Below are 19,741 nucleotides of genomic sequence, written 5' to 3'. Positions count from 1 at the left end.
GCAATAATGAGCCAATTAAGAAAAAATAATTATTCTGGTAATTTAGTTATTAGAGGAGAGAGGCATTGGGTTGACGCATTTGAATGATTTCAGGCTTTATACCTTCTGGTTTTAGTGGGAGCTGCTTTTTAAATACCCAAGGGGAGGGTTGCTGGAGTAAAGTAAAAAAAAAAATTATATAAAATAATTCACACGCTCCTGCTTTTTCATTCAGAGCTCTTATCGGCTCAGCAGGAAAGGGAAAGGTCCCAGCAGAGATTTTATTCTTCTTTTACCTCTTTCTGTCTGAGCTCTGGACATTCACTCCCTGCAGCCTCGACAAGTGAAGCTACTAAAAATATCTCGAGCCAGAGTCTGAATGCTGTTTTAAATTAATTCACTCCAACTACGTTCTTAGGCGTACAGCTCTTGCCAGAAAATTCTCCGCCTCGACGTAAAATGGTAATAAGGATGCCGCAGACAATGAAATTGACGCAGATGACATCCGTTGCACCTAGCAGCAGAACGAGGCTGGCTGCTAATTTTATAGCTTTAAAAATATATTTCTGCTTCCTTCATTTCGCCTGATTTCATCAGGGACTTTCTGCAGAGGCAGTTGTTTTTGCTGACACTTTGCTGGCAAATTAGAGACATGTATGCTTTGTTTTTTACTGCCATCACTCAAGTGAATGCTTTATGTTTGACAGAGCAAAATCAAAGTGTTTTTGGGGGAACTGTACTTTAAAAGCTCCAGAACAATCGCTCCGCTACCTCCTGGTTTGAAAATGCAGCTATTTTTGTAATCTATTTTTGTTCTTTGCTACAGACTCCGGAGAATAAAACAAACAGGATTTTGCTAACACATTTAGCAGCCCTGCGTGCCTCTGAAGGTATTAATATTTTACTGTTTCAGAGCAACACCAAAAATTTAAGACCTGCAGGCTGACAGTCAATCTTAAAGGTCAACTCAAGAGGAGCTGAATATCCAACCTGATTTATTGCAGCTTCTAGGAAGAATTATATCTAACTGTGATGTTCACAAATGCTAGAAGAGCTAATCTGTTTGTATAATCTATCATCAGTATGTATCTAAGTTCAGCTAATATAGGACTGGATCAATAATACATCTCAATCCACACCTGATCAGATACTATTGATGGCCTTCATTGTGTGTTTAATGAAGCAGGCCTGTTCCAGCTCCTCAGCTCATTATTCTGAAACAGGCAATGCTAATAGCTCATGTGACACCTGTGGTTTTGTGAAACAGGCTTTCTCTCATGTCTGCAGGCTTGTTGTTTCGTTGTTTTTTATTATTATTATTATTTAGTTATTCCCACTGATCTTACACGGCTCTTTGCAGCAGGCAAGTGTTTCTGATGAAGAAGCTCCAGGACCAGACATGGCCCCTCCACAGGAGTAAGTGCTGCACTAAAAAGACCCCCAGTGAGGAAGCATTTCATCTCAGGTCATCAGCTGGTGTCTAAATTAGCCTCATGTGAACTCGAGGGTCGTAAAATGTATGAAGTGATTTTTTTATTAAAAAATTTAATCATTTTGACAACTTTACTTTTTATTGAACCTATATTTTGATTATCATCTTATCTCGCTCCTTTTAAATTTTCATATATTCAAAGATTACCTGCATGTTAATATTGTTTATTCAATATCTGTTATCTAACTCTCATCTGGGGCCAGAAGCCTAAGCAGAGACATCCATATTTCCCACTGGGTGCCAGCTCCTCCAGGGAAATCCCAAAGCGTTCAGCCGAGAGACACAGTCCGTCCAGCGTGTCCTGGGTCTCATCCAGGTGGGACGTCCCCGTCGCACCTAACCAATGAAGACTTCCTAATCAGAACCCCCGAGTACTCAAGTGGCTCCTCTCAATGTGGAAAAGCAGCAGCTCTACTCCCAAAGCGCTGCTGCATAAGACTGACATGACACTGTCATAAATATGACATAACACCTTTTATGAACATGAAGGAGTGTTCATGATTATTTTGTACTAAAGTTGTACTAAAACTTGCATTGAAAGTCCATTAAAATGGTCAACTTTGCACTAAAAGTGTCATTATTTACCGAATCACACTTCATGACATTCACAAAGACTCCTTCATGTTGATAACAGGTGTAATGTTGTATTTATGACAGTATTGTGTCAGTCTTATGCACCAACCTTCAAATAAAGTGTCACCAGATACATTAATGGAAATCGATCTTTTGTATAAACTCTCAGCAGAGGGAATGTCAGCAGCCATCTCACTCATGAACAAGAACAGCAATTATCACACATGCAGTCATGACGGTGCCTGGAGTTCATTTGAACGACAGATTGACACTGCAGCTACAAGTCAATACAAAGTGTAGTACTATGCAACCATCCTGCAACAGTAAAAACAAAATCTCTGCAAGACTTCACAATGTTACAGCTTTATTACCAACATAAAAAAAGGAGGCACTTGGAGATGAAATGACGTCATGACATTAACAGATGAAGGGTGAGATAAAGAGGACTACCACGCAGCAACATCTTTCAAGAAGAAGATGAAGCAGATCTGAAATCAGAAAGGCAAAGTCCCAAAATCTTTGAAACTGGCTGTACCTGCAAGAAACCTCTGAAACATCTCACATCCACATGTGAACAATTCCTGTTAAAAGAACTGAATATTTAATATTTTATGTTTTCTTTTCGTAAGACTGAATCAAAACTAAATGGAAGAAGGAGATGTTCGGTCAAACTTCAACAGGAAGGTGAATTACATGACCAATCTGAACAGAGAAAAGTAGAAGTTGAAACCAAACCTATGGTGGAGACACACAGGAAAACCCCATACGTATATTTTAATGAGCAATGTGATGAATTACAGTCTTGCCAGTAATGAGTTGTGTAGTAGATCCAATGTAAACACCTGGACTCCAGTACTTGATTTCATATAAATGTTCTGATTTGAAACCAGTGTTCAACAGAAACAAAGAAACTACTCTCATTGTCACAATATTTTTTTTTCTTGAGAGGAGTGTATATTTTACAAAGCTACAGCATATTCAACTGTTAAGTAAAAACTCTTTAATTAATCCATGTCTGGGAACAACTTTTTTTTATTTATTCTTTTTTTTAGCTGACCATTGTAAAGACGCAATATAAATGCTGAGGTCAGAGCTATTAAATGTTGGTCAAAACAAAACTATCCTCCAAACGAGCACAACCCACCCCATCTACACCACTAACAAGAGCTCTAAAATTACCATAGAGCTGCATCATCGTCATTAAGAACAAATATTAAAAACAACAGTGTGAGTTTGATTTGCTCGTCTGTCCTTGCTGGAGAGTTCACTCTTACTTTTATATCCTTTGTCGCTTTTGCATCAGATGAAGATTTTCCAATGTGTGACCTTTAAACCCACACAGTGAGCTCTCTTTCTGTCCACAGTTCACCTCCGTTTCCTCTGCCTGAAGGGGAAACTGAGTGGGCAACTAGCAAGCATTACTTATTAGCTGTTAAACAGGGGTGAGATAAGACAAAATAAATTATTTTGTTCAGGTTCTGGAGGCGTTCAGCTGTTTGTCTCATTTTTTTTTTTTTTATATAATCTGCTCACATCTGTCTGTTTCAAAATGTATGCAGATTTTTCTTCCTGGGGGGTGCTAGCTTGGGTTTTACAGATGTTGTTTTCAGAAGACAAGAGGGAAATGAATTACAGAAAAACAAACTGAGTGTCATAATAAATTTTGCTGCAGTAGCTTCTCAGAGTGTGGAAACCTGCTGTTGGTTTTAGCGTAGAAAGGAAAATGGAAAACGTTCATTTAGTTTGCCAGATTCCTTTTTTTTAAAAAATAAATAAATAAAAAATAAATACCTTTTACAGACACAGTGAGAAATCATCAGCCTATCAGAAGGTTGAGATTAAAGAAAAAATAATAATAATTTATAGAACAAGCTGTAGAAGAATTGGAGGAATTCAAAGCAACTGGAGACAAGAAACACTAAGAAGACACAAAACGGCCCACACAGACCAGAGTCAAGACCCTGATGCAGCTGGGCTGCAAAAACAGCTACATCATCACAAAATAAGTATTTTTTTTACAAATAGTATTCTTCAAGTGGGCTGCAGTGTTCTAAAACCTCCTCACATTTGACTGAGAAAAATCTTTTCCTCAGTTTTTTGTGGATTTTTTTCTAACTAATCCCACAGGAGGAGATAAGACTTAAACTGCTATCACTGTGAGTGGATCTGATCTCGTATTTAATAGTTACTGACTTTGCTTTTAGATGATTGCAGGCGAAGGTCGGACTCTGTACGACGGCGGCATGAGCATGCAGAGAGAAAAGGTGGGAATTTTCTAGAGAGTGCAGACGGTTCCCAGCACACAACCCCTTATTTCACCACAGGAATTCAATCTTTATTGATTGTAAAGCAGATAGAAACAATCACTTACCTTTATAAAGTGAACCGGTTTCCAGAGTTGACAACTCTCACCCATTTTCTCACTCTGCCCGAAATGAAATTCACACCAAAACTGAAGTACTCAAAACAAAACGAGCGTGTAAAAATAAGCATAGATAACAATTACATTTATTTTGTTTTAGAGAATCTTCTTTTTTTTTTCTTTTTTTTTTTTTACTAAAATTACTTCGATCTTGGAGGTTGTAGCCTATGCATGCAGCAAAAATGTTTTGGTTTTTTTTGGACAAAACTCAGGTAAAACATCCAGGAAAGCAGCTCTTCAGGAAACCACTGATGTGCATGAAAAAAAAAAGCAATTTGGCAGCTTGTTGTTTTCTCTTAAAATGATACTTAGAGCTAATCTGGCTTAAAAATCTCCATCCAGCTGTTTTTAAAACACTGATCCCTCTGCAAACCAAGCAACTCAAGCTGCTAGAGCGTGAATATTGACCGGAGTGGCTCATATTGTGAATCGTTGTCTTTCACAGCCTCCACTGACTGTTTGGCATACTAGGAACTGGATTTTCTCCAACCTTTGACTTTGCTCAATTTGAAAACTGTAGGCTAAGCTTCTTCTACAGGATAACACACATGACTGAGCTTTATGCCTGCTGGCTGTACTCTTGTGTGTGCGCGTGCGTCTACTTCATTACCAGCAGCCTGAAGTTCTGCTCTAAAGTTTGTCTGCTTCAGCTCCCACACTGTAATGAGCATAAACAAGTTTACATACGCAGGGGGAAAAAAAAAACAAAAAAACCTTTCTGACTATTTTAAGCAGTCTACAAATAAAACACATCACGCCTCCACAGAACCACAAACACACACCATTTCCTCTGCCAATCGCCATTGATCAGTAGCACTTCAAATGTGTGAGAACAGAACAGAAGCAGCTCCTATTTTAAGCGTTTCTTCAAGTCCGTGGGCAGTGTAACTACCAGGGTAAATAGTCAAGTGGGTTTTCTTGACGCACCCTGTGACGTGGCTCCAATGGGCAAGTGGAAACACTTTGTTAAATCACGAGAACAGACGTTATTTGTCTTTGGCCATTGATACACTGCAGTAGCATAATGAATCCCTGTGAAAACAGTGTCTTTGGGCTCCTTACCATCAATTATTCAAGGCACTTTATCACAGTTTCGGGGCATGCTGCCAGTACCCATACAGAAATCTAAAATGTGAACCACCTGCTTAAAGTGACAGTAAAAGTAGTACAGTGGTCCCCTTCAATCAAACAGTCACACCATTCCCAATGATTCTTCTAACATAATAAAACATAAGAGAAAGTTTTACTTAGTCATTCTTAGCTTTTCTTCCGTTCCTTTAAAGTTTTTTTTTTTACACTGGCGAAACGTTTCCATGTGTTTTCTTTGGAATCTATCAAATAATTGGGATTTAAATAGTTGTCAGTAAGGTCATAAATAAAAATATGCAGAGATTCTTTTCTTCAGCAAAATCAAGACAGTTGATATGAGCTGACAGAAAAGTTGACATAACTCAACACAGTGGGGGAAACCTCCGTAAGAAGGCGCTGATCAGATGACCAAACTGAAGATGACTCTTTTCAGGAAAAGAAGCACAAGATCTACTCTGATTTCTCACTGGATAACCGTCCTGCTCACGGTATCGCTAAACCAGAGTTCAGCAAAACAATGGAGAAAGACCAATTCATCTCGTTCTTTCATGAGTCAAAGGGTTGGAATAAAGATGGACTTGTAAAATGAGAGGCTCCCTTTAAGGTTTAACTTTTGAACCAGATGAGGCCCTAGTTTGTCAATCTGTTCTCATCCCACCATCAATCTTGAAGAAAACATTTTAGATTCAGATTTTGAATGATGCTTTTTATTATTGTCCTCAAGAGTAAAATGGGCTGACAGCTTGATGTTCCTATTGACAGACATTTTTTGAGGAGCTGTCAACCAGCTGTCAGGGCTGCTGTAAATGTGGTGGCAATTAGAACAAGAAGTCTGTGACAAATATTTAGCAAAACCGCAACAATTGTTCATTTTCAAAGTGTAAAACTGGACTTTTTGTTTTGCAGTTTTGTATTCTTGAAAAGTGTACATTAGTAACAGATAAATGCATAATTTTGAAGGAATTAATTATCTCTTCTGTACATCCCAAACCTGTATCCAGTGGAAAACCCATCAGGGAGCAAAGCAAAGATGAGTTACAGCAAAATTCAAGTACACCTATATCACTCAGTTGTAATGGTTTAATAAGCACAGAAGATTAATAATAATTTGTTTACTCCTTCCTTCAGGTGTGTGGGTTGCATCTGTTTCCATTAAAGACTAGTCTGGTTGATAAATTGGCTCACCTTCTTGCATAGATGGAGAGAATTAATGAACAGCTACAACCCTTGGTGCTCTCTATGAAAACTCTCAGCCCTCTTCTGCTAGGACTCCCCCTCTCCTGCATCTTACGCTGAGAAATTCAGAAACATTCAGAGCTCCAGAGGAAGGCGATTAATGTCATTTTTCTTCCTTCGTACAGCTCCTCTGCCACAGCAAGTCATATGATGATTGCTTGTGCATAATGTGGATCCACTAAAGCGCTTTCCTTTGCAGGCCTGTATAGCACTTTCAGAAACACTTTGATAATCTCAAGGAACTAATGAAATCAGTCAAACAGCCAAGTCCGCCCACACATGTGGGGCCTTATCATGGCTTAAAATTGAAGAAATAATCTTCGACGGATGCTGAATAAGAGGGTGGTCACTCAAGACAGAAGAGGCAGCAGTCACACCGCTGCGTTATCACATTGTGCAAGTGGGCTGGCCTGCCAAAAGATGACATACTGCGAGTATGCTGCGGACGACAGCTGGCAGGAATGGAGTAAAGAAGAAAAACAAAGACTTACTACGGAAGGATTGCGGAGGAAAGAGAGTGACATGGTGGGGAGAAAAGTGAGCAGATGGATCACTGAGATTGTTTGCCAAATTCTGGATTAGTATCTTCAGCAGTGGCCAGTTTGTTGTGAGCAAACATGAATATTTTTAGCTCCTCGCAAATTTCCACAAATAACTCGGGAGTTTGTTTGCAGGACCGTTGTATCATCCCTGGAGAGACATAATAAGGCACAAACCTCCATCACCCCCGACTGAACAAATTTGATGATTCTGATGAATGGGCAGAAAGACCAGGGCTGTTCTGCTCTTAATTCCCACGGGATGAATAAAGGGCGAAGCCAGGAGATGAGAGAATTTACAGGAAGGCTAGGTGTGGGATGGTTTAGTGGGGCCACTGATTTCATTTAGTCATCAAAGCGCAGCTGCATATTTCACAGGACTTGACACCTGCAATGCTTGTAAATACCTTCAACAAAATTTAAATGACAGCTTATGAGCAAATAAGGTCTCAATAAGTCAGTGAGGATCCATACAAGTGTTCAGAGGATTTAAAGCACTGCCTGTGATATCAGCAGCGACAGACTGCAGACTGTGCAGCCATCTGTTTTCTCTGCATCTCTGCCGCTGTTTGACAGCAGTTTTGCCTGGTGCCAACTTATTCTGCTGACCTCTCCGACCTTTGGCTTGACACCTCCTAACAGGGCTGCTTATTCCATCCTTGTTGCAATGTTTTCATGTAAAATCAAGAGAGGCAGGAAACTATACAATACAGAGCCCTACAAAATTGTTTATTCAACCTCAAAAATCTTTGCATTTTCCCACGTTGTAATCAAAACAATGTCATGATTTTATTGTAGAGAAAAGGTTTGGCTGTATTTGTATTCTGAGTCATTTCTTTACAGCCACCTATTGCGGCAATTACAGCCTTAAGCACTTTGGGGTACGTTTTTACCTGATTTGCACAATAAAATAATTGTTCATACCAATCAGGTTGCTGCATCGCACCATCCGGCCTTCAGACCCCACCAGCAGTCAAGGTTGGTTAAGTGTCCTCTTGTCCAAGGACACAATGATAGAGGAAGAGGGAATCGAACTGCCAACCTACTGATCGCAAATTCCTTCCACCATCACCGCTGTCACCCCACTTCATTGTGTGGTGTTAGTGTCTTGCACACTTAGTTATTGACAACCCAAAAGGTTCACCCACGTGTTTGCTGTGGGAAAACTGTCTTTGAACAATGGTTTTCTTCTTGCTGCAGAATAAAGGGCTGATTTGTGAAGAGTGTAGCTATTAGACCAACAGATTCTGCTCCTAATCTTTCTCCTGGGCTTTGGATCTTTGGTGTTCCTCCAGGTGAGAAAGACCCGAAGCCTCTGGGATTAATGCTCACCTCTCAGTTTAGGCAGATGACCGCATATTCATAGGCTTGTCGCTGTGTCATTATTTTTTCCTTTTGAGATGATGGACAGAAATATTGTTCTCCTGGACATAGTGGAAGTTTGGGAGATTGTGTTTTATAGCTTTTCCTATGAATTAATCCCTAGCTTGCCTGTTGTGTTACTTGACCTTTATGCTTCTTCTGTGTGGTTGCTAATGCTCACTGAACCTCAGAGCTTTTCACAGAATAGCTGGACTCTTGTTTTACCAAAATAAATTACTTCTAAATGAGTAACACATTAAGTGGATTGTTTTAGTGACATCACAGTAAAGGTGTCTCAGCACATAACCACGTATCATTTTACCTTGCAGTTATGTCCGATTATGATCTGTCACATAAAATCCCAATAAAATATATCGCCATTTGCGGTATGTTCACAAAGCGTGAAAATGTTTAATAGGTATAAATATTACTTCTCCCTACAGCATAGCAATCCTAAATATTCCATAAGATCAAAGCGTTGCTCAGGTTTAAACACCAACTGTTCAGCCGATATTAATTTATTCACACTTCACTGATTGGCTGCTTAAAGGTGTCCTGACTGTGTACCACAGCCAGAGCCCTGATCTGTGCAGAAGTGAGCCGTCAAAGTAATAACCAAATAATGTTTCTCGCAGCATGGACACGGGAGAGCAGGATAATTACCAGTAAAGCAGAGAGTTATTAAAGGACTCCACTCTAGGAGGAAGTGATACACAATGTGCCGTGGAATAGGGATTGTGCTGCAGTGAGAAGTATAATTACAAAACGTGAGCATTGTGAAACCAGATATGTGGGGGTTGGGCACAAACAGCTGCTGACATCACTACAGGGATGACCTCATTCAGGTGAATCCTCTTTCCTGCCTAATAACCTGGAAAACAAACACAACAGACAGGGTAATTCATGAACAAAAAAAAAAAACAATAAATGATCTATAAATACGCTGGTGGTACATTTTTAACATCTATGCCACCAGTGACATATAAAGTCTTTTACATTAAAAAGACAAACAAGCTTTTCTTGTTGGTTGGTGTCATTATTTGCTGGGGTATTATGTACTGAAAAAAATCAGCTTACCATTACTGTTTTAAGAATAACAAAGTTTTTAGCTTTCTGATAGCGCCATCTTGTGGAAAAGGGCAATAATTCACCTGTTCCCTTGGAGACAGACAATGCTTGATGTAGTGAATCTTATTTATTTGTGATTCAATTCACACAAAAAAAATTGATTTTTATGGTTGCTGTATACAATTCACATTTCATTGCACTAACTTAAGAAATAGAGCATTGAATGAGTTAAAAACGAAAATGGTTACTGTCATGTTGAGAGTAAGAAAGACACCAAAAAAGGGAAAAAAGTCATATTCATAATATTTATAGATATGTATATGATAGATACAACAATATATGCAATATGTAAGTTGTAAAATGCACTAAAATATGTGCAAGCAGTGTTTCCACCCACAAAGTTCAGAAGTTTGCAGACAGCCCAAAAATTTTACTCATCTAAAAGTAGCACTATATTTCAAAATATTTTTACTCAAGTATAAAAGTAGACATCCAAGAAATTACCTAAGAGTTTCAAAGTATTTTTAAGTAAGGCAACTTACGTACTGATTCCATCAAACAGGCAAAAATAGAAAGTTATGTGCAAATGCCTGTTTACAAACAAAAAGTCTCACTTTAACATAAATTGTAAGTTTGTATCTGTGCCTGGTGCATCTTTGGTTCAAATATGTTTGTTCCTCATTTAATGCAACTGGCAGGGAGTATCCAGAAACATTAAGTAAAAGTAGCCACAATTAATTATAATATGACTAAGGTAAAAAACACAATGTGGTAAGTTGCTTCTAAAAGTACATTTTTCCAATAAGTTATTCTAGTACATGTAAGTGAGTAAATTTAAGAAGTCACTACCCATTTCTGGCAAAGATGCAATATTAAACCTGGTAAAAGCAGAAAGGATTGGAGCTCATTGATCAGTTCATCTGTGCAGCTCCTGATTCCGCCATTGTTTGTTTCGAGACAAGATTGTAGAAACAAATATTTAAAGGTCATAATCACTTTAAAATAACTATTTTTATCAAAGATCTCGAAACTTCTCAGATGAAGTACCGCTGTTCAACCTGTAGATGGCAGTATGGTGCCCGACAAACGGCAAAGCAGCTGCCAGACCCAAAGAAAAGAAGGTGAAAACGGAAAAGGCGTTGAATATTCAATTGAAAACAGAAATGGCGGGGTATGATGGCACTGTAACTCTAAAAATAAAACACTGCGTCGGGAGTTAAGGATTTTGTTTTGGCAAAAAAATGTGAAAAACGGGAATATGAAGTCCAGCGAAGCAACGCGGCAGGTTACAGAGTCCATTAGTGGTACAGCTGTTTATAATGGATGCTTTCTAAAAGAAGACCAGTTAAGTGTTTACGCATTTATTATTTTCCTTTGAACATTTGCTCATAACTTCAGCTAGTATTCAAACAATACAATGCAGACTGTAACAGGCGGGCTTCTTAGCTCACATTTGAAATGATTTGTTCCTAAGCAACGCGTTAATACTGGAAAGAGCCTGTATTATTTATTTGGCTGATTTACAGCGAAACAACGAGCCATGTCTAATAATGGAAAAGTCATCCCGGACACCCCGCTGGTCGTGGACTTTTGGCAGGTTCGGAAATGTCCCGGCAGCCGGTTGTTTTTCCTGACCCACATGCACAGCGACCACACGGTGGGTCTGACCTCCACCTGGAGCAACCGACCCATCTACTGCTCCCCCGTCACTGCCGCCCTGCTCAGACTCAAACTGCAGGTGAGGAGGAGAGAACCATCCGCACGCATTAACACTGGAACCTAATGTACACACTTAATCCAAAACAAGACAGACAAAATCCACTGGCTTGATATATGTATATTTAAAAAAAACACACATCAATGCATTGTCTTGAAACTAAGAGTTTTAAAGCTCCATCGATTTATTAAAATGCTATAATATAACATTATATAACATACATACAATAACATGCTTCAACTTAAATTTGTACAATATTTCGAGTCACAGCCTGTGTCATGTTTACAATACACAATTGCAAAGGACTGCTTGTAATATTTGGTTGGTGACATTCTGCATGTAAATAATGCATGTCAATATATGTTTGCCGCACAACTGCACAGATGGACCAAAGCAAGTGAGCATAAAGTAACCGTAGACTAGTGAGTTTCTCAGTAGATTCCAGCGTATTGTCAGTCCCGCTTGTTTTCTGTTTTATTTTTCACCTTATTTAGCTTTTATTTGCTAAATTACTGACTTCTTCTACGTTCTTTGAACTCTTACTGAACCCCTTTTATTCACCATTCTGGTTCCTGTTCAGGTGAAAGAACAATGGATCCATCCTCTGGAGCTGTGTGAGCCATACCTGCTCCCTCTGGATGACATAGGCAAGGAGAAGCTCACCGTCACACTGATAGATGCCAACCACTGTCCTGGAGCTGTCATGTTTCTCTTTGAGGGCTACTTCGGGGCAATTCTCTACACTGGTCCGTCTACTCTTTACAGGAATTTGATGTCTTTCATTGATGCCACTGTTTTTCTTTTCTGTCCAATTGTGTGGTTACTCTAGGTTTACATTTAAAACTTTGAACTGTGTATTTTAGGTGACTTCAGATACACTCCTTCAATGCTGCGTGAGCCATGTTTAAGGACCAACACAACCATAGACATTCTTTACTTGGACAACACCAACTGTGACCCCAACCGCACTCTGCCATCCAGACAGAAAGCCACTCAGCAAATCAAAGAGATCATCCGCAGAAACCCCGACCACAACGTTGTTATAGGTGAGTTTACACAGAAAATGACACGGCCCAAAAAATAAGCTCTTATCTGATCAGATGTGCTTACAAGTCCTTAATATGCGTTGGAAGTTTTTCTTGCAAATCGTCATGGTAATGCTACAAACTTTAGTGTAGAATATTTCAATTTTAGCCCTTAAGAAGTTTTAAATAAGTTTAATATCTACTAACCAATGTCCTAATTTACCTTTACAGTTAGCAAAATGTTGACAGTTGCTCTTTAATTGCTTCTTTTGAGAAATTATTGGCAGCATTCACATTTAACATGTCCTGTAATCCAGGGAGAAGAATTAAGGGATGACAATAGAGCACTTGATGAAGAGCGTTAACCATCACGTCTAAGAGAGTTTTAAGTTCAACATTAAGCCTTGACTAACTTGTAGAAAAATATTCTCCATAAACTGGCCTATTAAAGCATGCATAGGGAGATTACATGTAATTCTTGTTATTTACATTGAGCTGGTTTGTTATGAAAATAGTCAATATCTAACCAAGTTTGTCTTGAAATCAGGATTGTTTGTAGTTGATGCAAACTTATCAAGATTAATTTTTATGAAGCTTAATGTGTACAAAAGACCTCAAAGTAGAGTTGTAGTTGTCATATCAGAGCTACACAAATAGTACTTTACCCACATAACATTATATTTAACTTGCTTTATTGATTAAAAATATTATGTAAGAAATTAGCAGTTAATGAGAAATTTAAAAAAAATTGTGAAAACTGGTAGAAACTATGAGAAATTAAATCCAAATCATTGTTTCTGTGGAGACCTGATCAAGTCACATCAGATTTGTCAAAATCATTGATGTTTTTTTTTTTTTTTTCTGTCTCACAGGCATTTATTCTTTGGGTAAGGAGTCTCTGTTGGTTGAGCTGGCGATGGAGTTTAAGACCTGGATTGAAGTGAATTTCGAGAGAATGGAGACCCTCAGAGCTCTGGAGCTTCCTGACGTCTTCACCACTGAGCCCGGGGCCGGCCGCATCCGAGTGGTGGACCAGTCCAAGATCTGCTCAGCGGTGTTGCATGAGTGGAACAAAGAACAACCCACACTGGCCATCTTACCCACAAGCAGACCTCTCATTTCCTTCCATCCCAACGTCTACGTAGTGCCATATTCAGACCACTCCTCCTACCAGGAGCTGGAGGATTTTGTCTCGGCGCTCAGACCTTCGTCTCTTGTACCCATTGTTGGAAGCTGCCTACCTGGAGGCCTGTCTGCCTTACTGCCGCACAAGAAACGCCAAGACGTCCATGTGCCCGAGTCAGTCCGAGTCTACATGTTGAAACAGCCCGAACGGCAGCTCGGCTTCTCGGCGTACAACGGCCTCTGTCGCAGAAACCTCAGTTCTCTTGCTCCCAGAGGAGTGATATTTGATACTCCTGTGAAAAAATCTAGGAAGTTGTATGAGAAAGCCAGTGAGGAAGAAGACATAGAGCAGGATGGATCTGAGCAAGATATTGACACAGACAGCAGCGAAAGAGACTCCGACTGTATTCTTGTTGATCCGAGCATAAAACTCACCCCTAACAAAAACAGAGAAGGGGACAATGAGGAAATAGTTTCTGGAGAACTGGTGATGATAGAATCGGTGCAGCTTGGTCAGCTCACTGAAAGCAGCTTTGATCCAGTGCTGACGAACTCAAATACCTTCAGGACAAGGCAGCGGTTGGAAATTAAGACGAGCGTAAATTCACATGGGCACAAAAGGGACGTTGAGACGAGCCAAACATTGGCAGATCACGATGCCACGAGTGAGCACAGCTGGGGGGATCAGAGCAGCGCTTCAGCTTTATTTAAAAACAGTCCTGATAGAGCCTCCCTTGGTTCAGATGAGGTGTCCCGCGAGAGTACGGAGAAGCTTGAAAACATCCTTCTGAAGCATCTCCCCTTCTCAGAGAAGGACTTTGTGTCTGGAGGCCTCCTTTCACATGACTTTGTGCGTCAGTTCACCCTCTGCCCTGCGAAGGACTCGGAGGAAGAGGACGTCTGAATCAACGTCAACACTTTTGGATTGCTTCGGTGGCATTTCCAGCTCACTCAAGCGCTACCATCACTTTGGTTTCTTATTTTTCATCGTCATCGAGGGTGTTTTCTGATTTGAGCCGAGCGCGTAGCGACCGCAGAGCAGCATTAGATCCAACTCACACAAACAGGTTTTTATTATTTTTATCATTTACAGTCGATGGGGATTTGGCACCACTGTGGGGCGGGCTCCGGGTTCTGCGGGTCTTTAGTGGATTTTATCCTTCCTCAGAATCTCAGATAATTTCCTGTGTTTTAATTAGGAAATTATCTGAAGGAGAGACTTGCCCACCTGGCTCAAACACATTTACCCTTCACTTTCTGCTCTCGCTGTGGAAGACAGCCAAAGTATTTTTTTGTAAGTGTGATTTCAAACTGTTTTGTACCTTTTGATGAGGAAAATAAAGTACCTCCGAAAACGTTTAGACTATGAACACATTTGCTGCTTTTGTATCACAGCAGACAAATTGTGACGATCTTGACCTTGGTGATCAAAACTACTTCATTTTTAGGCATAACTAGGTTTTAATTTTACCCTAAAAATGTAACCTGATATAAACAAAATGTCTGTTTAGCTTTTTTAACTTTGTACTATTTTCATCCCTGAGTGGAAGCGTTTTTTTAGTTCTGGATGGAAGTTTCACAATTTGTGAAGCAAAGAAATTAATGATGTTTGTTGTTCTGATTATTATTTATAAGGGGGGCTGATTCCACACTTTTAATTACTACTGAGGAGATAATAATACTTCCTGTGATTAACATGTCTGAGTGTTTTTGAGAGTATTAACAGAGCAAAATGGCGCTTATAATAAACGTGTTCAGTCGTATGCAGGGAGAAAAATCAGTGCTAATGTTTCTGAGAAGTCTTCATGCTTTGAAATGTTTTTTTTTCTAAACTGTAAACAAATACTCAAAAGTTTGTAAGCCTTCTTTCATAAGGTAAAATTGTGAAATAAAAATAGTTATATTCAAATAATGACAGATGATGAATATTGATGATGAGTCCCTGTGGTTACATTTTTCTTTCCTTGTTGAAATTTGCACAAATACTAACAACACTGAGTGAATATTAAGTTTCTTTTCATCTTGCTTCATGTTTTTTATGTAGTTTTTTTAGATTCTTTATATCATTAAAGTATTTCTTTAATCTGGTTCTGGCTGGGGTTTTTTTTTCACACTACCAGATTATACTTCTAATATGGTGTCCATAATCCTTCTTTATGTCCCCATTCTAATTTTGTTAATCCCCTGCCCTCAGGTGAGTAATATAATTCAGAGTTTCTAAATTACTATTTGTATTTAAATAAATTTGAACCTGTGGTTTTATTTATAAAACTAAAATTAAAACTGCTGTTTAGCTTTTATGTCAGGATTTATTTAAGGTAGATTTTTAAAAAAATGTGTCGAGCTTACTATGTATCGCCTATAAAAGCATATGAGCGTGTTTTAATAAACCAAACATTAAGATTAGTGAAATGATGTGCAGCACATCACAATTTTACACATAATAATACAAACTCCTTATTTGGGGATGTTAATTTAATATTTCTACAAACTTTACATGGCATAATGAACTCCATTGCTATGCATGAGGGTGCAGAGACTGAGTAAAATCCCATGTGTGGTTAAGATTTGGAGTAATTTCCTGTTGCAGTGTCATTATTCTCCCCAAGATGGTAGTAGTTGGTCAAAAAATATGGACTGTACACATTTGGTTTTATTTTGAATTTAGGATTTGGTTGTTTTTACTGGTGAAACTAAAAGTCAGATCTTTGTAATTTACCTTTTTTCATGTACAATCTTATTAAAATAGTATCTGAGGTGTGTTTCCACAGACCAACCCACCCTAGAAATAACCTATTCAGTCGGTACTGTTGCTTCAACTGAGCTGCTTGAGAACACATGTTAACCCTGTTGTGGCATTCTGCAGGTTATTTGTCACACTAGGTGACTATTCCAGCTGTCTTTCTACCAGGAAACATCGGTAGTTTGAAGGCCAGCATAGATTATTTGACTAAGTTCCTTTGTCAAATAATCTCGTCTGAGACTAGAAATCACAGCAGAATGGTGGATAAATGTAAAACAAACAGGGAAGTTAGAACTCCACAAACTCACTGGTACAGAGTAGGTACTCTTTTCCTTCCCAAGCGGAAAGAAAAGCAGAATGACTGATGCTTTAAACAAACAATGCAATCAATCCAGCTGTATAAATACTCTCAGCTGGCTTTGGTCCTAACACATTCCTTCAGGCTGGGCTCTGAGAGGATGTCCCCTGTCACAGCTCTCTGAGGTATCATGTGGTGGCATGATCATAAAGCCTCTGTCAGTGGGCGGTGGGGCTGTCATGAGCTGCCAACAGGAGTGTCCTCACTTTCCTTCTGTGCTCATAAAGGATGAATGACCAGTCATTGTATGATGTTTCCTGGGGTGGTGCAGCAAATAGAGCTCAGGCTGAAGGGATGGGTGGATGGATGGATGGATGGATGGATGGATGGATGGATGAAGCAGTAAATAGAAAGATAAGAACCCTTGATGCTGAGTAAATATAATTTATTTTGCATTTTGTTAAGGTAAAACCACAAACCTCAGTTTATTTTATTAGGATTTTATGTAACAGAGCAACACAAGCATATAGCACAGATGTCAAGTGGGACGGAAATGTCACAGACTTTTAAATATTGCTGATATTAATATTAAAAATCTGAAAAGTTTGGTCTGCAAATTGATTTATATGTATGTTTATATTTTAAATCTGTTCGCTGCGAGCAAAGCTGTACAAACCTGGTGAATAAATCACATTCTAATTCTTCTCCTGCAGAGCATAATTTAATTGTATAAAAAATGTCTTTTACAGAAATAAATACATCATCCCAATAAAATGTAGTGAATAAAAATGATATAAATTAACTGTATTTTATTTTCTTGGTGATTAAAACAACATTCCTCGCAAATAAAAGTCACTATTCACGCTGATGTATCGAGCTTACTAAACCTAAAAAAAATAAGCAATATGTAGAAACTGGAAGCTGGTGGTGTGTATATATTAGTTTAATTTCTTCATCTTGATGCATTGGCGCTACATCTGTCCTTCACATTCAAATGAGCGAGCATACTTGGCAGATCACAGGCAGATATGCACCATGATTTGGAAAATTAAGACATTTAGTAGTCCTTACGAAACACCAAACTCAAGGAATACAGTTAACAACATTCAATTTATATTAACTTCCCCATTAAATTTAACATAATCTAAATTTCATCTCTTTCCCATTATAGGGGAATGGCACAGAAACAAATTCTGACAATATCTCCCATTACTGCCACCTAGTGGTCTGTCTGTTTCTCCGAACTGTCGCTCTTGTGAGAGTTTCTGTGACAATTTGATGAGCTCAGTTGACTTTAGTTGGTGAATTAGTGGGAAAGCCCGGCTGTCAGAGATCCAGCAGCAGATCCAGTTGCGTGTGAATTCCTTGTCTTTCAGCCACAAAATGAAAACAGGTCATTTGTGTGAACTTAACTCTGGATCATTATAAATAACATGCCAAGCTTTGAACATTTTATAGAGAGTGATGCTCAGTCCAGTATCCAAAAATGGCATAACTGCAAAAGGCTCAAGATGCAGACATCCACCAGAAATGACAGGCTGGCCAAGGTTAGCATTAATCAGAAAAGCAACCAGGAAGCCATGGTAAATCTGAAAAGGCCTTGCAGAGATCAACAGCTGAAAAACAAAACATTTAAAACTCGTAGGGGACAAAAAAAAAAATGGGGACACACTGTTCCCGTTTGATGAAACAAAATTGAGCTTGTTGGATTTAGAGTTAATTGTGCATGAGTCTGAACACAACATTCCCAAAGTGAAATGTGGGGGAATGGCACCCAGGTTTCACAGGGAGAAACATACAGAGTGGCTGTTTTTCTTTAGCATGAATGAAGCTGAAAATGTGGCTGTTCTGGAAGAAACTCTGTCAAATTTGTGCTTGAACAAAATATGAAAATGCAAAATGCTGTGAATACTTTATCATCGTACATCTCACTTTCACAGTTCATTCCACATCCTTGAGTGTCCTGAGGTGAAGGAAAGATCAAAACCATTGTAGATATAATACCAACTGTGCAATTTCAAGTCTTCTTGTGCATGATTAGGCTGTAATCTGCTCAGGGACTCAAATAAATCAGATTTGAGGTAAAAAAAAAAAAAAAAAAAAGAAGAAAAGAAAAAGAGCATGTGGATTTATTGCTCTGTGTTTGCTGATAATGATAACTCAGATTACAGCCGTCAGTAATCTGTCTTGGCAGCAAGAAGGTCGGATTCTGATCTCTTGTGATTGGTCGAATTGAAACTGGGATGAGACTGGACATGAGCGAAAACTTGCATCAACATTTTAGCGAGCTTAACATTCAGCTCCACTCTCAGGCGCTATTTCAAGACAGAAGACGGTATTACAACGAGGTGACAGATGCTAATATGCAGCTCAAGCAAGGAAATGGGGTGTTACACACACCGCTCACACAACATCAGCAGGGTATTAGGGCTAACCTAATGGACTCCACACCATTACTTCAACGAGGAAATCCTGAGGACAGCCCCACCTGCAAGGCCAAGCCACCTCACCAGGACTCACACTGCTTACAATGAGGCTGTGGTAATTCACTCACCTCTCTCTTCAGATCAATATTTCCATTAAGTGTTGTGATCTGATGCTCTCAAACTCTGGCTACTTAATCACATATGTGACAAATTACAATTTTACAGAAAATAATTGCCACGTCTGGGGAAAGCAAAGTGAATTTCGCTCAGAATCAGAGGGTGGTTGGTGGGAGTTCTTTCTTCAGCGAGCTGTGGAGAAGAAGAGAGGCACCCAGCTGCGTAAATTATTGCTCTGATCCGGCAAAGAGCTCTCTGACTCCACTGTGACTTTGTTAGGGATGAAAAATCACTTCTCCCTCCTGACCCACTAATAAAATAAAAGTTCAAACAGGAGACAGTTCAGCAGGTATCTCCGTAAGAAACAACTGGGTGACTTAGATTATCAGCTACAAAGCAGCTCTTTGCTTTGTGCAAAGAGCTGAGATTTGTTTAGAATAATTTTTACCTTTTGAGTGTACATGCTCCATTTTCCAGACTCAGCTACTACTGTATATCTGTGCTGATAAATTTATTCCGGACTGTCTCAT

General features: G+C 39.1%; 1 protein-coding gene across 2 annotated transcripts; it reads left to right on the top strand.

Annotated features, from left to right (window-relative positions):
- The first annotated feature begins 10,883 nt into the window (after nucleotides 1-10,883).
- On the top strand, nucleotides 10,884-15,715 carry dclre1b (DNA cross-link repair 1B). 2 transcript variants are annotated; one of them, XM_015004408.2, is made up of 5 exons: nucleotides 10,884-11,104; nucleotides 11,287-11,498; nucleotides 12,058-12,223; nucleotides 12,341-12,523; nucleotides 13,375-15,715. In XM_015004408.2, exons 2-5 carry the CDS (start codon nucleotides 11,301-11,303, stop codon nucleotides 14,529-14,531), a joined length of 1,704 nt encoding a protein of 567 aa, XP_014859894.2. In that variant the 5' UTR covers nucleotides 10,884-11,104; nucleotides 11,287-11,300; the 3' UTR covers nucleotides 14,532-15,715. The 2 variants fall into 2 exon arrangements, with proteins under 2 accessions (XP_014859894.2, XP_014859893.2); XM_015004407.2 differs by having other exon boundaries at nucleotides 10,884-11,498.
- The last annotated feature ends 4,026 nt before the right edge of the window (nucleotides 15,716-19,741 follow it).

This window comes from Poecilia mexicana, unplaced genomic scaffold, assembly GCF_051168715.1.
Source record: "Poecilia mexicana isolate PSO_F unplaced genomic scaffold, ASM5116871v1 scaffold_7, whole genome shotgun sequence".
Classification (NCBI taxonomy): Eukaryota; Metazoa; Chordata; class Actinopteri; order Cyprinodontiformes; family Poeciliidae; genus Poecilia; species Poecilia mexicana.
Note: the sequence above shows the minus strand (reverse complement) of the source record. Positions and strands in the feature narration are given on the sequence as shown.